The following is an 18,576-nucleotide window of genomic DNA, read 5'->3' as shown; positions in this document are numbered from 1 at the left end:
AAAACTAGCAATGGTTTGATTGGTTAACAGGCAATGGTATATGAGCTCATATACCATTAACCACAAAAATTAATATGATAGCCGATACGCGTCAACGAAAACAGCTGGGGAGCTCAAATATTGCAATTCTTCGGGCGTTTTTAATAAAACAGTTATTCCACTCGCGTTTGTTGGATACAAGATCGTTATAGCCAACTTGGCGCTACGTGCCTCGTTGGCTATCTACCATCTCATATCCAACGCGCGCTCTTGGAATAATTGTTAATTATGATACAAGAATCAATTCCCACTTCACTGCTTCGGAAATATACTTCTATAGTAACTCGATCTTTGCTTTACTTGCCTTTAATTTCTAATTTACCATTTTTCTATTCACGTTCTTATGCATCTTCATAAATAAGGCTTGGTAGTTTTTTATTTCATGTAAAGCGCTTTTAAATATGAATATAATAATTGCTCTATAAAAACTGATTATTACTGTTGTTGTTATTATTTATTTATTATCTAATTAAAAGAGCAGCTTGGAGATTTTTATTTTTATTTTGTTACGTTTATTTTTCTATTTCTTCTATTTCTTGTAAAACTCTAAGTATTTATAAAAAACATTTTTCTTATGATAAATATATATGTTTTAGTCTTTTCATGTCTCTAGTTTTTTTTTTACTTTTACTTTGCCATGAGCGCAGTCGTTGTTTACCTAAACTCGCTAATGCTTAAGTTAAAGGAGCGTTTTGGTATAGAATTTTATGCGGAGCGTGTCTAAACGAAAGAGTTCACTGTTAAACTGTTACAGCAATGTAATAAGATTTCCCCTCACCATACAATTTTTACAATTTCGGTGGCATTGATCGAAATGGCGGAGGCCTAGTCGAGCTACTAAAACCAGATGAATCTAGGTTACAACATGCTTTTAAAGAAGACCTCATTTTGCCTGTATTTCTTTTCTTGTTTGTGAATTTTGTTTAAAAGCTCGTAAATTCTGATTTAACAAGGTTGTCATCGCAGGCCAGGTTCTCTGCGGAGTTGTTTAAGTCATAACGCTCTGCAGCAGGTTCCTCGCAAAGAGAACCGCTGGATGCTGATACTGCAGATGCATCATAGTAAGGTTGATCTTCATCAAGCTGCTCCATGTCCAAATAAGGAGTGTCTCTTTGCATCCAGTCCTCCAGATTTTGACACAGCTCGGTGAATGTTGGCCGCGCATCAGGATTGTCTGCCCAGCAACGCGTCATCAATTGATAGCTTTGTAATGGAAAAAATAGTAAAGAGCACCTTCGTAACATACTTTGAAACCCTGAAATAGGCTCCAATAAATTACGACACATTCCATTCCAAGCTGATTGATTCACAGTTTTCTATTTACATTTATCATTAAGGGAGAAGAGAAGAGAAGAGATATTTTATGTATCTGAATACTTTGAGGACTTCATGATCAGTGAAAGAAGATTGAAATCACGCTTGCTTCACATGCATGTAAGAACTTATGGAGCAATATCCCGGATGTCAGGAAATTCCCTAATTGAAGCTGGGTGCTCGAGATAATTATTTCATAAGCTACATAAAATAATTAATTAAGGCTTATTTCCTAGATTAGAAACTTCATCTACTTTAATCACCTTAATCTTTTCCTTGAGCAATTATCTAAGTAAATAATACTCTGCAGCTATCACCGGAGAAATGTTACTTACAACTCCTCTGAGCAGACATCTGGTTTCTCCATTCTATATCCTCTTCTCAACAATCTTATAAGTTCTCTGTTTTTGACGCCGGGATAAGGGAAGCCTCCTAAAAGTGAAATTTATACAATTTGTTATCACCTTTCATCCATCTTTTTACCTTTCCTTGTTTTATTGGAAAATAATCCTTTCAATTGGCATTAATCTCCATTCAACTTATAATAAGGCTCCAGTTAAATGTTTAAAAATTGATTGTGCAGTACCAAACAAGACAAACAACTTCACTCGTAGTGATAATATTTTTTTGAGATAATTAATATTCAGAAATATCGTAACGAAATATTTTTGAAAAGTAAATTTAAAAAACCTACCGAGAGTAGCAATCTCCCAGAGTAGGACGCCATATGCCCACCTAAATACAAAATAAAAGCATTTCCTATCAAGGAAATCTCTTAGCTTCACTGAACACTTATTGATATTTTGTCTGGACTATCCAAGTACTAAGGCAATGTTTACGTGTTACGTAAGGTGGTCGTTCAAAGTACGTTAAGTTTTCGTTTTGCAGACAAACACATGTCATTACAATGTGCACAAGCGCAACTTAGCTCTCTTCCGCGTCCTCTCACAAACATTAGCTGCCAATGTAAAGACACACGTATCAAATCTGCTAACCGACCTTTATTCATCGTTGTAAGGATGCTGATAATGACTATCTGAGTAAATCATTATTTCATCATAAAACGTATCTCAATATAAAACTTGTCTTACTTACACGTCACTTTTTGTAGTGAAAACCCCATCATTTATGGCCTCAGGTGACATCCACTTCACCGGAAGTTTATTGTGCTGACCTGTCACGTGGTACACATTCTCTCCCAGTGTGCTGCGCGCCAAACCAAAATCAGCGACTTTGACAAGTTTGTTGTCACAGACTAACACATTGCGGGCGGCAAGATCCCGATGAACGAAACCCTTTCCTGATAAGTATTCCTAACAAAAGAAATGATGTTAAGGTGATTCCCTAGTGTTGTATTGCGCATCCTTACTGCGCAGAATTTTACACGTAATTAGCGAGTGCACATAAACAAAATGGCGGCTTTTTCCTATGCGGCTTGGCTCGCGAGAAAGATAAATCATCGTTTTCTCGTAAATGAGTTCGGTGACCTATCATTTTTTTCTCTGAGTTCAAAAGTAGCGATCAAATTCTTTCTATGAAATGAATACAGATCAATTTCTATGGCAGAATAATACATTATCTTCGAAAACGTGTACTTTGACAGTACTCGCAAAGGAAATATATGGAATTATATGGTAAATACAAGGTCTTCCTGCTCCTAAACGAGTACGGTGACCCCCCTTTTTTATTTCAAAATTTAACTTCCCTTAAAGTAAACAACCAACTGGCATAGTTTGGTTAGAAGTCTATGAGCAGTTCTATTTTAAGGGAATCACCTTAATCACTGTGGACCAACGGTAAAGGAATGATGCCTTTTCTACTAAAGTTTTAAACACTAACTTAGACTAACTCCAAGTCGCTCGTTCTTTCATTGTGACGATAGAGTTTTTTCGATAGATGGCTTACAAAAACGTAATATAGAATCGCGCGTTGAAGACTGCCCGAAATTAATTTGTGCGTGTTAGCGCGCGAAGCGCACTTAATCCACGAATAGTTCCGCGATTTGCCCTCCGCAATCAGCTGTCTACTGCGAGTCAAACGAGCGACTTGGAGCAAGTCTAACAAAAACTTTGCTGTTGTCTTCTAAGAGGGCTGGAAGAGGACAACATTTATGTGAAACGTAAAGTTTCGGCTTAAAATTCAACAAAAACTCTGGAAACAATGAAGGAAATAGATGAGTGATCTTATGGTATTGATACTTGACGCTTAAGCTTTACTACATTACGACCTTTGGTCAATTTATAATAAAACGGACAAAACTTTCTTCACTAACCATTCCTTGTGCTATTTGCCAGGAGAAGGACATCATATCCTGCGGCGTCAAAGAATCTTCTTGTTCTTGATCTTCGCCTTCGTCATACAAGGCCTGAGCGCTGTTAATTCTTATGTCAATGCTGCTGTCCGTCTTCGAGAAAGCGACGTTGACTTCACCAATGTCATTGATACCATGGTTCTCATAATGCTGCAGGTATTATGGACAACAATAACTTAAGGTGGCTCCGTAGTTATTCCGGGCGTATTCGTCAGTGACATACTTTGCGTCAGAACTTTTTCAGCTTTAACGCGATGGCTTTGAAACTTTGGGAAAACTTTTATGTATCATTAAGCAAGAACATGATAAAGTTTGATTGCAATGGAGAAATATATTTTAAATGCTATTGGCCTTTAAGTGGACCCATGTTTTTGAACAAAATTGAATCCAAAACAAAAATTGGCCGATATATTTTTGCTAAATTTCTGGAATAAGCTAATATTGACTTAACACATGAGACAGCCAAGTTTCAAGAAAATCGTTGGAGTAGAAATGGAGAAATACTGGGAAATATTAAACTCATCTAAATAAAACTCTGAAAATTTACTGTAATTTTATACACTTGCCGCTTCTTCACGAAATAATCTACAAACCCAACTTTTTGCGAAAAGCCTTCCCAATACTTGCTAAATAGAAGTGCCTAACCGATTGTCGATCGAGCTAACCGTTAAAAAGTATTCGCCAGTTCTGTAGGTCTCTGTAAACATTATAAAATGATCGAAAATCCTCGCGGACCTCCAAGATTGCGTTCTGCATTTATTTTCGAAAATTACACCGCATTTTTTCTCAAACTCCTGTCACGTAAACTTCAGGGCACTACAAAAATTTTTGCATCGACTTTTGCTGCTGTGCCGTGATGTAATTTGGAGAATTGACGTTGGGACTGTAAGCTACTCTGCAACTGTTCTCTGGCGAAGCGAACGAGCAGTTTTGTTTATAACATTTTGAATACGAAATGAGCACGTGTGACATTCAGGCCGAGGGGGTGTCCGCGTATCTGATGATATCGAGGAGCAGTGTGACATTGTAAAGAAAGTATTTTAGGTCTTCGATTTTTTGTTTGAGCAGATTATAACGGTGCAACAGTTGTAAAATCTGTTAGAAAAAATGTAAATTTGAACGTTTGAGAAATTGTAAATCCACTTCGATTATTAATATAAAAAAGCTGGAATCACAGAATTGACTAGTCCCCATGTTTAATACCAACGCACCTCATGTTACTCCAATGCGACAAATCTGATCTTCCCACCCCTTCTAGGATGGTCGGCGTGCATATAAATGACACCCCCTTTTAAAGGTGCAAATTCTTGTCATGAATGTCACACGTGCTCATTTCGTATTCATAATGTTATAAACAAAACTGCTCGTTCGCTTCGCCAGAGAACAGTTGCAGAGTAGCTAACAGTCCCAACGCCAATTCTCCAAATTACAGCACGGCACAGCAGCAAAAGTTTTGTAGTGCCCTGAAGTTTACGTGACAGGAGTTTAAGAAAAAAATGCGTTGTAATTTTCGAAAATAAATGCAGAACGCAACCTTGGGTTTGTAGATTATTTCGTGAAGAAGCGGCAAGTGTATAAAATTACAGTAAATTTTCAGAGTTATATTTAGATGAGTTTAATATTTCCCAGTATTTCTCCATTTCTACTCCAACGATTTTCTTGAAACTTGGCTGTCTCATGTGTTAAGTCAATATTAGCTTATTTCAGAAATTTAGCAAAAATATATCGGCAAAATTTTGTTTTGGATTCAATTTTGTTCAAAAACATGGGTCCACTTAAAGGCCAATAGCATCCAAAATATATTTCTCGATTGCAATCAAACTTTATCATGTTATTGCTAAATGATACATAAACGTTTTCCCAAAGTTTCAAAGCCATCGCGTTAAAGCCGAAAACGTTCTGACGCAAAGTATGTCACTGACGAATACGCCCGGAATAACTACAGAGCCACCTTAAAAAGACTTATTCGGCAGAGAGGTATATTAAATAGTAGCAAATCATACCCTGTCGAGAAAATTTATTAATTCATCGCTACGATTATAAATTGCTTAAATTTAGTCAGTACTTTAAGAGTAGTACCGCGTGAAACAAAACTTACAGTGCCAGAGCTTTTCTGTTTCACTGATTTAAGTGTGTTATACAGGCTTTCTCGCACCCGCACGTATGCCATATTGGTGTCTTTCACCTAGAAATACGAGACCAGACATTATAAGTCCTATTAAGTATTGGTTAATTCACATACACTCTTTTTATTATTTAGAATATAGTTTATAAGAATATCGAGGCTGAAATTTGCGAATTTTTAAGAATTTTTTAAAAATAAACCCGAGGCTGAGATTTTGAAAAGAATATAGTTTTGAGTTGAAAATTTGTAAATGCAATGCAATACAATTAATATTTTTTTAATTAACTGAACCGTATAAAATCCTTTATTTCTCTAAACGATTAAAACCTACACTAGCCAAATGTTCGATGCTTATGACAGATCGATGAACGGTACATTAATTAATATCCCAATACATGCTTAAACGAAATTGTCAAACGGCATTTTCTAAGAATGTTCATAAAAATATTTTCATCCTAAAATCGGCAGAAAAATGAGAAAATTCAGCCTGGGTTCGGAAAAACAATACTCTTATAAAATAAATATATGTATGTATACAATGTCTTTTATGTATCACTTTCTTGATTCATAGACCTAGTTTAACCGGGCAAGATAAACTTAAAAGGGGGTACGTACAGAAGAGCCCTGCCTTACTACCGCCCCGTCCACGCGACCGCCTCGTTACAGCGGCGGCATTTTCTTTGCCGGGCCCGACTAAATGTTCAATCAATGCATATGTAACCAGCTAATATAACCAAATAGCCAGTTCTCCACAATCTAAGCGCCTGGGACCGGCTAGTGAATGTCTACCTGCAGCCAAAGAAAACCATTTTTTGTGAAACTTGTTTTTAGCTGTTGGGTATTTTAAAAAATAAGCCGCGTCTTTAACTTGGATTCACAGTATACTATGGGTTTTGGTAATTCCTCGGCATCATACGAAAAGCTACTTCTTTTTTTTTTTTTTCTTTTTTTTTAATTGAAACACACAAAAAACAGCAATTACTTACAGGGAAATTAGTTACGTTACTTACAATGCGATAATTTCTCAGAGGAAAGCCTAGCCATATCAATTTAAAATTCCTAGTAAAGCATGATTTTTAACTGCGAAAGATTCCTATCTCTTGGACTAGTCAATGCTTGCTGCAACTATTACCTTTTTTCTTCGCTCTCTCAGATAAGAGAGCAGGTCCCCTTTCGATGCAAACTCCACTATGAGGAAATTTGGAGAGGACTCGATACAACAGCCTATCAAACTCACGATGTTCTTGTGTGAGCCAACCGCTTTCATCAGATTAATCTCATCTAAGAAATCATTCTTCTGATCAGCAGTAGCATTGTCTGGAAAGGTTGGAAAAGGACGTACCTTTTAATTATATATATTATTTTATTTTTTTTAAATCTGTTTAGTATTTTGAAAATGGTTACAACTTTTACCACTGTGTCAATTTTTGTATAGACTTCTAGTCTAAAGTGTTGAACCGGAGGAGGTGGAAATCAAAGTATATAGTTTAAAAAAGTATTCTATTGTTATTTTGTAGTGTCCTTCCTTAGTGGGAAGTTGTTATTTTTATCTGACAAATTAATACTTTTCTAATTTCGAGCATACCCTCTGATGTTAGGTTAACGGTTAACTGATCAAAGAAGAAGAACTTTGCATAGCCTGTAAGGGCGTATATTTAACACAAATGATCAAAGAACACATTCAAATTGATGGTATAATTTTTGTCATATCGTACAGACTTCGGAAACACACCTTGAAGCATCTTCACTGCTACACTTATAGTTGTCGATTTTGCTATCTTCTTTGATTTTTTATGAACAGATGAACTTTGCGTCACACATGAAGGGTCTTCCATGTTTCCTTTAAACACTTTACCAAAGGCTCCATGTCCGAGCTCTTCACCTATAGCGACGTCATCCCTCCTCAATTCCCATCCATCATTCGTCCGATTTTTCCTTTTAAATGCGTTGTTCTTTTTCCTGAAAAATTGATTTTTGAACGAATCAATTCGGGCTCTAACGAATTTGCTATTATCCAAAGAGCTGCAAGAGGAATGTCTTTGCAAATACGACGTGATAGGTTCTGTATGAAAACTTGTCAACACGAAATGATTAAAGACAGCTACAGCACACTTAAGGAAAGTATGACGGCTTCTTCTTATTCCAGAAGCGCGCGTTGGATATGAGATGGTAGATAGCCAATGAGGCGCGTAGCGCCGAGTTGGCTTTAACGATCTCATATCCAACAAGCGCGAGTGTAATAATTGTTTTATTAAAAACACCCAAAGAATTGCAATACTACCATATTTGGCTACCATATTTGTGGTCAATGGTTTATGAGCTCATATACCATTGCCTCTTAACCAATCAAAATGCAGGAATTGCAATCTACCATTGCTAGATTTTAATAAAGTACAATATAATTTTATTCGGGTTGGGTGTTTGAGAGTTTGAGGTAAGTTTTAGCCGGTTTTGCATAGTGTGTTAAGGTCGCAGGGGACACCTTAGGCTCATCATTATGCATTTATGCATTTATGCATTTATGCATTTACATCGAGAACTTTACGACGAGATATTTGCATAAAAAATATGAGCACGCGCGCGTGATTTCATGTGTTTGCGTCTGGAATTGTTTATCTCTTTGAAAACGCATTGTTCTCATCATAAAAGCGTGGAATATAATTACCATAATTACCATTTTGAAACCGTTTTTTGATCGGGACACCTTCGGAAATCTCAAAGTTTGGACTTTTCCGACAATTTTGTGGCAGAGAATTCAGCGCGGATATAGAACTTCATGAGCTGCCACTGCAAAGAGGTAAAGTAGGAATACTGTAGTGTGTCATAACAGAGGCGGAATTTTAAAAGAGCGCTTTTAGAAAGAGGTAGAAGGCATTCAATTAAAATTTGCGCATTTAAACCGCCATAACTTGCTGGAAAACTTTAAATTAAAAAAAATCCGCTTCTGTTATGACACTCTAGAGATATTGACTGATTAGTTTTTGACAAGATCACAGTGTGCTGTCTCCTACTCGTTCTACAAACTCTGCCACGAAATCATGTTCTTCCCAATTTGGCAGTATCGTGGCTATAACATCGCCGTAGGTACAATCTACCAAATAAAAGATGACAAACATAATCTTTTATCATTTCTTTATGTCTCTTTAAAATTTGAGCTTAATCGCATTCATAACAGCCGAGGAATAAGCGTTTTAAAAGATGCAGGTCAAGCAAAATTTCGCTTCATGAATTTATTCATGCTGTATATATCCCCCGCGACCTTAAGGAAGGAGACCGTAACCAAGAGGGCATATATCCCATTATATATTTAGTCTGCGAAACAAGTGTTGCCCAGATTGCGCTTTTTTAGGTAGTCAACCTTGTATTTCTGCATTACCTCCAAATATAACGAGTAACAGCTACTCCAACGATCACAGCCGTCACACCACCGCTTACAGCTATCACTACGATCACTAACGTGGACAACCCATTCGTTTCCTTACTGATACGATCAACGGTCCCGGGAACTCTTGATGGACTCGTGAGATTTTGTGACCTTGTTGTAGAAGCTAATGTTGTTCTTGGGTGGGTAGTTGCTGATGAGGCCTTGATTGCCACTGTCGTCGAATCGATGAAGTTCACAGAAAACGTTGCCATTCGTGGTACCGAAGAAGAAACGGGTGTTTGAAGCTGTGCACTTGACGTGTCGTGGGGATTATCCGGGAAAGGCTCTGAGTAAAATAAAAAAAAATTTGTATTTAATGAAAGTCTAATTATGCCGCTGAAAATATCCTACATCATTAAAAGTATCCAAAAAAGTGAAAAAGTGCTATCACAACCGTCTCCTTGTGTCTGCCCACCAGTTGTAAATGTTGTTATTTACATTCTCTGAATGTAATTCTATTTAAAGTCTTTGACTTAGCAATTAGCAAAAGAGAACGATCTTGACAAAACGGGCCTTTATCTGGTCCAATCGTTTGCCTTATTATTGAAAGGGCATTCGAATTTATTAACACGTACTTTAAAAGTGAAGCGTGACAACCCGGCCTTTAAAAGTATTTCTGTGATTGCTGTAACCACGTCTTTCCCTTTGGCTAGCAATTAATTAACGTCATTCGCGTGCTCTTTCTTTCAATATAAAAATATAGCTACTTCTACTACTCTTCTGTCTGGCCCACTCCAGCTAAGCAATTTATAACGCCTTCTCTACATTCATCATACATCCGCCTGGTTAGCTCAGTTGGTAGAGCGCCGGACTGCTGTGCGGGAGGTCGCATTATTTAGTGTCTGAGAGTTACGACTCATCTTTTATGTTGTTTCTTTCGATATAATTCGTCTATTTTGAGGGGGTGTACAAACTTTTTCTAACCTGTAGTGATGTTTCGCCGGCAGTAGACTTTATTACTTTCGGTTACGTGTCCTATCCACCTGGCTTCTGGCGCTATGAAATAATTGGCATGGTTACTGCTAAAAAGATAGGGACTTGGCCAAGAAGTGTCGTTGTAACTAGGAAGAAACCAGCCATCGTGGTAAACGTTTGTACATCTCCACAATTTGTTGGTCCTACCGCCATTGCTGGACGAGGCCAGAAAAGAAACATCGTTAACAGAACTGTCCTCCACCTGAATTGCTTGAAGTGCGTGCTTCTCTTTGACAACCGTCAAGCTGCCGTTTGCTTTCCCTGTGAGAACTCCATCAAGGTAAAGCCTGATAGTGTGGGTTGTGCGATCGCCGAGGATGGCTATCAAAGCTAGGAAAAGAATTCTTTATTTAACTTTTAGATATCTTGTATACACATGCCTTAGTTTCATGATAAAATGGAGGACAAAGAAATGAAACTTGCTCTAGTCTTGTGAGCTCTTTTTGACGCACAAGGTAGAGTAGACGCTCGATATCCCCCTTTCTTCGTTTTTAGTCTTGGAGAAGGAAGAGATTAGGAAAAATTGCAGTGCGTGGACGCGTAGCATAAACGTTCAAAGAAAGTGTAAGTTTCATTGACCTCGTAGGTGAAGTTGGTTATGGAAATCCTGAAGACATGCAAAAGCCTACAATGAGGCTTGTGGAAGCAGACTACCTATACACGTTGACCTTTTATGACTTAGTTTAAGAGTCAGAGAATGTAGATTTATATATATATGAAAAACATGTTACAGCCGTAAGGCGGCGTGACAAACCAAGTTATCAAACAACAAAGTTACTTACTTCTGTTACTTTTTCTCTCTTCCGTACTAAAACGACGTCTACATATGATTCTGGTTGCGTAATTGTTTGCCGGACTAATCCAGTGAACATTTGGAGGAATTCCATCTACTCGAATTGAAACACTCAGACCACTGTTGTTTTGTCTAATGTAAGCATATCGCCATCCATCGTCGTCGAAATTGGCTTGCTCCCATCCATTTTCTGGACTACTGGTCTCTTTGCATTTCCAGCTGCTGTCAGTGACCACTCCGTTACTGAATACGCCAAGGAATCCACCGATCCACCCTGGTCCATTGATAACGGACACAGCAATGATTTTAGTATTGCTAGAGAAAGAAAACCACCTCGCAGCGTTCCAAACGCCGCCGTTGTTACCGACAAAATTCCCATCTGCGTAAACAGCGAGGTTATCGTCACCGGTTAAAATGCCAGCCCATTCTAAAATCAATCAATCAATCAATCAATTAAAATCAATCAATCAATTAATCAGTCAGTTAGTGAATCAGTCAACTAACTAACTAAGATTAGGGGTACATTCCCTACGCATACAGACTGGAAAATATGAAAATGCGGGAGCATCCATACCAGTTGAAGAAAGAAAGTGAATGGTATGTAAGGAAAACCACATAGAGGACGAACAGCATTTTTTAATGTATTGCAAAGGGTATAATGATATTAGAAAAGAGCTTCATTCAATCGTGTCACAAACTGATCCTCGCTTTGTAGATTTAACTGATCATGAAAAAATAAAGTACCTTCTTAAACTAGATAATTATGCTACCTCTAGAATCATAGCTAAATATATCTTCCTAATGTTTCAAAAAAGAAAAGAAATTTTAAATTGAAAGTTATATCAATAAATAGTTGTATAATTAATAGTCCAATAATTACCGTAAACGTTTGCATTGTAATTTCATTGTTTGTTATTAAGTAATTTGTTAGCATAGTTGCTATAACACCTTTATTGTAACTAGACCAATACCTCCCTTTGGAGTGTAAGGCACAATAAAGATTTACTGTTACTGTTACTGTTACTATTTATTCAGTCAGTCCGTCAGTCAGTCAATCAATCAATCAATCAATCAATCAATCAATCAATCAATCAATCAATCAATCAATCAATATGTAAAACAATACATCAACAAACAAACCAATAAGTAAATAAATAAATAAACAAATAAATAAATAAGTCGCCTGTTCGGTTTGAGAAACCTCGCGCCACATCTCAACCACATCATGAGTAAAACCCAAACAATAAGATTCGTTCGTAAGCGTATTGCTTCAAGTTTCGATTAATTTACCGGATTGTCTACGTCTTGTAATTGTAATTGGCCAGAGTGATAACTTTGTTTTTGGTTTTACGAGACTAAATCGAAATCGTTCTAAGTTTACTTACCTTTTGAGTTTGCTTGGATTGACGTAGTGAATGTAGTAGCCAGCCAAAAGATACCAAGGAAGATTGAAAACATCCTGTTTCAGTGCTGGGATACCGTTGCCATCAACTGAAATGACAAAGGATGATAAGTGGTTTGATGAGTACCTCGGATGTTGAGAACTTTTGAAAGCAGCGAATTAAAAGAGATGAAACAAACTGTATATCAAAATCCTTGATGTTTACTGTTGATGATCCTTAGCCTAAGGACAATACACTACACCATTGTGATGTTAACTTCTTCTTAACAAAACATTACTCATTTATCTTGTTTTCTTTTGTATTTAACTACTTAAAAAAATGTCGGTCCCCGCTCCAACATTAATTAACGACTGAATAACGCTGCTTAATTTAGAAGACATTCACAACCTTACGGTTCTTGTTGCTTATTACTTGAGGCCAATCCCTTATACGAAAAAACCTGTGTCCTGTTGACGACTCCTCGAAACAAAACACGAGAAATACTTCTTCAAACATAAAAAAAAAACACAAAATAACAATTTACTACGGTATAAGTTAAACTGTATTTCTTGATATATGTAATAACAAAGATAAGCTATAAACAGAGGCTTTAGTTCTTAAATCGTACGTAACAACATACTAAACTGATTCCTTTTTACCTTGTTTTGAAAATTTGTATCTGAGTATTTTTGTTACATGGCTCATATTCATCTTGTTTTCGTTCTTGAATAACTTGAAAATGAATAACTTTATTTAGGTGTCGAATCATCTAGCGTATGGGAAACCCAATGCTTATTGGTAACACCTAATCACAACTAAAACAATAAAATATCCATTGATATGCCTTGATGGCCTAATCCTAATTATGAATAATGCTTTTTTAGGGTATCACAACGCAGTGAAAGGGTGATATAATACAATCAAAGAATATTAACGTGATCGTAATTAAAAAAAGGTGATATGATAATACAGAAAAAGAAAAGTAAATGAGTACTTTCTTCTTTGATGTAATGTATATGAAATGATTCACATATGAATTGCAGATGTGTATGAAAGTGATAAATGATCATCGCAGTGAAGTTCCAATTTAAGCAATTGGAATAAAGAAGCCTGAAAAAAAAATTGCCGTCGAAGCCCTGGATTTTTTTTAGGCTTCTTTATTCCAATCGCTTAAATTGGAAATTCATTGCGATGATCATCTATCACTTTCACTTTCTTCTTTGTTTTCCTTTTTTTAATTTCATGAATATTTACCTGTTGTTTATTTGAAACTTAAATTGTACGTGAAGCTTCTTTTCCTTCTTCTTCTTGTAATATAATAGAACTATAACTGAACTTATTACGGGACTTGACTTGGAGTGACATAGTTAATGTACTGCACAGTCATAAGATACTAAGGAAGATTAGGAACATTCTGTTTTCAGGGCTCAAGTAATGCAGGTGTCGACTGGGAAGGCCAATATCTAAAATTATCCTATCACAATGCTTATTATATTGAGTATTAGATTATGAAACGGTAAATGTTCCTAGAGCGTTTCTTATTTTCAATCACATAAGTCTAGTAGAAACTCTTAAAGGACCGCAGTCCAAAAACTTACGTTCTTATATTTAAGCCAAAAATAAAAATAAAATTAATCTTTAAATGAGCAACGAGCGTTGAAACGAGCGCGCGATCGTTTTCTATCAGCAATATTATAGTTCACCACTAAATTTTCTCCGATTCTGATTGGTTTAAATTGAACACGTGACGCGATAGTGCCCGTCCGCCGGAGGGCACTATCAGCCCATAGTGCCCGCCGAAGAAAAATGCCCGGATCGATAGTGCCCGCCCGTGACTTTTTTTGTAAACAAGCGTGCCTGCAGACAAAAAAAACCCAGCCAAATTCACTGCATTTAGTGGGTTTCTTGTCTGGTTTTGTTTCGTTTGTTAAATTTCGGCTTTCAGTTGAGTTTTTTATCCTGCAAAGTAAAAATAATTCACGATGCTCGTTTTTGTATGTGGGCGCGAAGGAAAATTTAGTGGTGAACAATAAAGACAATAGAGTGTTTCTGTCTCGGAACTATCGGTCTGATAGTTGCCCCTTGGAAATTTGATGTTCTTAAAACTAGCATATAAGCCCTCGAAGCTTCGCTTCTCGGGCTAATATTTGTTTTAAGAACATCAAATTTCCGCGGGGCAACTATCAGCCGATAGTTCCTCGACAGAGACACTCTATTGTTAAAATAGAAAACAGTGGGAGAACCAATTAGATTCGTGGATTTACAATAGAACACGGTTGAGTTTCTACTAATAAGTTTCAGATCATGAAACGGTAAATGTTCCTAGAGCGTTTCTTATTTTCAATCACATAAATCAAGTGTAAAAATAGTCAATATGAAGTTAAGACTTTCATTTGGGCATGCTTTTAGCGTTTTGCCTTATTCTTATAAAATTGTGCGCGTACTTGTATTTCCAAAAAAAAATTAAAAGCTGTTTTCGGCAAGTACCAGATAAAGGCCCACAAAAGTGCAATTCGGCAGCATCTAAATTTTGGCATTTCATCGCCGAGGTGCTCAACGAAGCGTTGCCGTAGTGTGCGGCCAGTTTCAGCAATGTAGATCGCAGAACAACGGCGGCAAGAGATGCCATACACTGAGTCAGTTGTTTTGCAGGTGAAAGTATACTTGATAACGATAAAGCATTTGAGATCCTGCATGGCGGGGTTAGAGAATGTTATCACAGGTGCGGCAGCGAGCGTCACTCACTTACTCACTCACTGCCCATTATGCCCATTGGCACGTAGGGCAGCAACAAAGCGAACGTGCGTGCATGGAAAAGTTCCCACGTGAAGAACAGGCTGTCTACTGTCGGTGGTGTGAAGGAAGACGTCGTACTATTAAAAAAGCCCGAAACGTCTGGAAAGCTATTTTGTTAAATTGGCACTTTTATACTCGAACACGAGAACTTTATTTTATCTCTTTATGCTTTAAAGTACAAGTGTCACGCAGCCAAGGTTTTAACCTTGCTAGAGACTTGATCAATCTAGGAAAAGTAGTTGCGATATTTATAATGCATATTTCTTTCTATTTCATCTTGAAAGTGCTTCAGCCACAATTAATCTTTTGACAGCACATTTAAAAAAAAAAGGGTGGGCTAAAGAGTTTGTAGGCCCGGGCCTACGGGCCTATAGGCTAGATACGCCCCTGGGCCTTATCCTAAGATTGGCTAGTATCATTATTTCGGTAACAAGTTCATATCAGTTCCAACATAAAAGGAATAATGTTTTTGTTTATGTACCCACAGGGACACCATTAACCTTGTCGTTATCGGTTATCATGACCCGACCCAACTCGTCAATAAGTCGGTTAATGATACCACTGTTATTGAGTATCATTAATTTTGGCTGGAAAGTTTCGATAATTTCTTGATGAAGACCCAAAGTAGGTATGTGGGTCCGTCAGGCTATTTTTAGCTTGTCCTTGCAAACCGGCAGGCTTAACTCACGTCAGCTCGTTTTATTGTCTTCTCTTTGATTGCGTCAGCAGGGCCACACTCTGTTACTATAAAAAGTTTACTAATGGCAACTTAGCTCAAGTTACTTTATCGAATATTTTTTACCTTTTCATAATTGGTTTGAATCATTGTCTACTTATCAAACATGACGTATTTTCTCCTATGGCCTAAGGCACATGAAAGTTCTTAAATGAATGATGAAAGAAAGCATTAAAGTTCTAAAAGACAATTCGTAAAATGAATGATTATGTTATACGGTTGTGTTAGTTATTTAGGGAATTGACTTGGTAAATTTGAACGTGGTGCAGTATAAGGAAATATATATAATTTTAACTTAAAAATACAATCACTGGTTGAATTTGAGTTTGAGTAATACTTTGTATCGTAATCAACTGCTTTGTAGGTGTTTGTTATTAGTATTGGTCAAATAGCAAATTCAATTTCCGATGAGTTTTATTTGAACTGAAATAAAATAGCAAAACGTTTCCCTAGAGTTCCCTACAGAGAACATTAACAAAAAAAATGGGAGATCAGATCGGCTAAATGGATAGGACCGCTGTCCGCTACGCTTCTGCTAACCATTCATTGAATTCAGGGATGCAAGTATAGGTTTTGAAACAAATAGATGAACTAATTTAATTGTTTGGTACTGTTGGTTTCTTATAATACACCCACTTATTTATGCCCTCAAAGGAGCTTTTAAGAGTATTTATTTGCATGGCGTGATGTTATCCCGCCAGGTTGTTTTTAACACTTGCTTAAAATCGATTTGTAAACTTAAGCCCCGGTAAGGTGAAATATCTAAATTTTTACCCTGCCATTGCTATCGCTGCGCAATTAGTCAGAACTTTGGTCTTAATTCCGAGAAGCCGAAAACTAACGGACGTTTCATATAAACACTGTAAACATTGTCTAAAATATAGTTGTTTTTCTGCCCGAGGGTCCTGGCCGAGATTAATTACAGCTGCGGTGATATTAGGTCTGCCTATAAAATTAAGTGCGGGTTTAGAAATTATTTTAACATAGAGTGATTGCACTACTAGCATTAACAAGTCCGCCAACGTTCCCTCGTTAGGTCATTATGCGAAGCAAATATCGATATTAGCTTTTTGAAACCCTAAATTTAACATACCTTTTGTTTTTACAGCAGGTGAAATGCAACGCTTTTATCTCGAACTTTTAAAAAACTCTTCCTAACGCTTTTATGTGTTTCCCTAACACGATCAGTGTGCAAAACTAAGGTCCACGAGCTAAAATAAATTTAACGGAAATGAACCTTCTTACTGTTATTGAAGCAGAATGAACGAGTTTAGCATCAGTAAAGTAAACTGGGACAGTTCAACTGACTGTTATGTCATGTAGCTGTCCTTCTGTATACATTTGAGAAGCAAGAAAGGAAATGAATTTTTTAATGTAATGGCTCGTTGGCAGAGATACATTACGAATTCAGCATTTCAGAAAGAGTTTATTCGATCTGGGTCATCTGACTCAAAACTGTATAGTCTAGACTTTTCTAAAAAAAATGAACACCTTTTTATTTATATTTTACTCAATCTCCCGGAATGATTTGCTCTGACGAGTGACCCACGAAATTTAAACCAACATTGCAGATGCGTCAACATGGTTGAGCACCACTTAACTATGTATACAGTATTTTCCCTTTATTTGAAAAAACCTTAAATGTTTTGGCAGTTGCACAGGTACTTTGTGTACAGTTGTCACTCACATTCAAAGATGTTGACAAGACAGTAACAAAATGAATGAGGTTCTATAATACATGCGCTCAAAGGAAGTCCAGTCTGTGGATGTGGTCTGTACAAAGCGACGTACATCATGACCGTTGTTTGTGCTTCGGAGATGCTTACATTCTTAAAAGAATAAAATTCAGGTTTCTCCTTTTTCGTTAGAATAAAATAGTACAAACAAAAACAAGAAACACAAGGTGGAAGACAATGCCTCAAAGAATGATTACCCGAGTCAACAACGTGTTTACCATGTTTACATTTATAAATAAAACCTCGTTGGTAGCCGGATATTAAAAATATCTTCTTTGAGATATTTACTTACCATGCAGTCTGTTCAGTTCCGTATAGTGAAGTTAAAGAACATCACAGGCAAACAAAAAGAAGATCTCTAACAACGGCATAGGCTCGAGATTCTGAGTTTAGTTTGTGGATGCGGAATAACAGGATATGGCGAAGGTTAATAAATGCAAAAACCTTTCAAGGAAAACTATTGGTGGAGAGAGAGTCTTATAAATAATAACCGTGGTACCCATCTGTTATGTCACCATTTGACGTTTGTTGTTAACTCACATGCAATTAAGGTACCAGTATACCTCAATTTCACCTAAAAATGCGAATTCTCTTTTTGAATATCTTTTCTGTAAAATTTGTGGTCTTTCCTTTGCCAAAAATAGAAAAGAAAAGCTTTTTCCGGTTTGCAATATAGAGGTAAAAAAAAAGAATTTGAATTTGTAATCACCGTTAAACGTCACGTGACAGCTCCACCTCACAACTGCAATGCATATGTACATTATCTTTCACGCGATTGCGCTTGAATTCTCCGGTTCTCTTTAATATTTTCTTCCGCGTTTCTACGTGTTATATTCTTGACGTCGGAAGGTGTCTTGCCCGGTGAAAAAAAAAAGCCAAAACAAGACAAGACAAGAAAACTTCTCAGATATTACTGATGACTCCGTGGCGTCCACTGAAAACCAC

The 18,576-nt window shown here is 36.9% G+C and overlaps 1 protein-coding gene across 1 annotated transcript; it reads right to left on the bottom strand.

Moving 5' to 3' along the window:
• Positions 1-412: 412 nt before the first annotated feature.
• LOC144646400 (uncharacterized) lies at positions 413-18,028 on the bottom strand. The gene is made up of 13 exons (XM_078505970.1): positions 17,924-18,028; positions 12,367-12,472; positions 10,971-11,408; positions 10,138-10,518; positions 9,166-9,499; positions 7,522-7,748; positions 6,922-7,106; positions 5,763-5,849; positions 3,626-3,814; positions 2,449-2,666; positions 2,048-2,088; positions 1,689-1,785; positions 413-1,242 (listed from the first exon to the last, which is right to left on the bottom strand). Exons 2-13 carry the CDS (start codon positions 12,437-12,439, stop codon positions 963-965), a joined length of 2,550 nt encoding a protein of 849 aa, XP_078362096.1. The 5' UTR covers positions 12,440-12,472; positions 17,924-18,028; the 3' UTR covers positions 413-962.
• Positions 18,029-18,576: the final 548 nt, after the last annotated feature.

Source organism: Oculina patagonica, chromosome 3 (assembly GCF_052425735.1).
Source record: "Oculina patagonica isolate OP01 chromosome 3, crgOcupat, whole genome shotgun sequence".
NCBI classification, from domain to species: domain Eukaryota; kingdom Metazoa; phylum Cnidaria; class Anthozoa; order Scleractinia; family Oculinidae; genus Oculina; species Oculina patagonica.
Note: the sequence above shows the minus strand (reverse complement) of the source record. Positions and strands in the feature narration are given on the sequence as shown.